This window comes from Pteropus alecto, unplaced genomic scaffold (assembly GCF_000325575.1).
Source record: "Pteropus alecto unplaced genomic scaffold, ASM32557v1 scaffold67, whole genome shotgun sequence".
Taxonomy (NCBI): domain Eukaryota; kingdom Metazoa; phylum Chordata; class Mammalia; order Chiroptera; family Pteropodidae; genus Pteropus; species Pteropus alecto.
In genome coordinates, this window is record NW_006441061.1 from 9,694,636 (window position 1) to 9,695,718 (window position 1,083).

At 70.5% G+C, this 1,083-nt stretch overlaps 1 protein-coding gene across 1 annotated transcript in view; it reads left to right on the top strand.

Annotated features, from left to right (window-relative positions):
* Positions 1-1,083, top strand: part of AJM1 (apical junction component 1 homolog) — a 4,362-nt gene that overhangs the window by 1,648 nt on the left and 1,631 nt on the right. The window contains exon 2 of the mRNA XM_025051262.1: positions 2-1,078. Coding sequence (XP_024907030.1) covers positions 2-1,078 — 1,077 coding nt within the window. The remainder of the gene's footprint in view (position 1; positions 1,079-1,083) is intronic.

The window sequence follows — 1,083 nt, forward strand, 5'->3', positions numbered from 1 at the left end:
GACCACGCCCGGGCCCGCGCCGTCCCGCAGATACACGGCCTCACGGTGCCCGGGCCCCGCCACGTGGCGCTCTCGCGCACCCCCACCCCCAGTGACTCGTACTGCGTGGACCCGCGGGCGCTGTATTGCGACGGGCCCCTCCCAAGGCCCCGAGACTACACAGAGCGCCCCAGTCTACCCTTCACCACCCCGCCGGGCCCCACCCAATTCTTCTACACCGAGGAGCCCGAGGGCCACCCCGGCGGCTTTATGGCCAGCCCCGGCCCTCCCTTTGACAGCTACTTCCACAGGCCCTTTTCATCAGAGGAGGCCCCAGGGCCCAGTCCAAGGCGCGGGGGCGGCTACTATGCAGAAGTGCGTGCCTTCCCAGTCCAGGAACCACCCTCCCGTTCCTACTACGGAGAGGCTCCCAGAGCCTACGGCCCGGCCTGGGGCCCCCGCTATCCTCCCGGGGAGCCCCAGGTTCATCCCGCCGCCCGAACTTTTTACACAGAGGACTTCGGACGGTACCGCGACCGTGAAGCCATGGCGCGGACTTACCCACACCCACGAGGCAGCCAGGCCTGGGGTGACTGGGGCCCGCGGCCTTACCGCACCCTGCAGGTGGCACCTCCCCCAGATCCCGGCCCGTTGCTCGCCTCCTGGCACGGAGGCAGTGGCACCAGCCCACCTCGTCTGGCCACCGACAGCCGCCACTACTCTCGCTCCTGGGACAACATCCTGGTGTCCAGTTCGCGCCGGGAGGACGCACTGGGCCGAGGCCGCAGCTACGAAAACCTGCTGGGGCGTGAGGCACGGGAGCCGCGGGGCGCTTCCCCCGAAGGCCGGCGCCCGCCGGTCGTCGTGAACCTGTCCACCTCCCCCAGACGCTATGCGGCGCTGTCACTGTCCGAGACGTCGCTGTCGGAGAAGGGCCGCGTTGGCGAGGGCCCAGGCCGCAATTGGTATGTCACGCCAGAGATCACCATTACGGACAACGACCTGCGAGCCGCCGAACGCCCAACAGCCCGGGGCTGGGAGCTGCCCGGGGGCCGCCCACGGCCGGCTGTGCCCGCCGGCCCTACCTCTGGCCGTCAGCGTAGC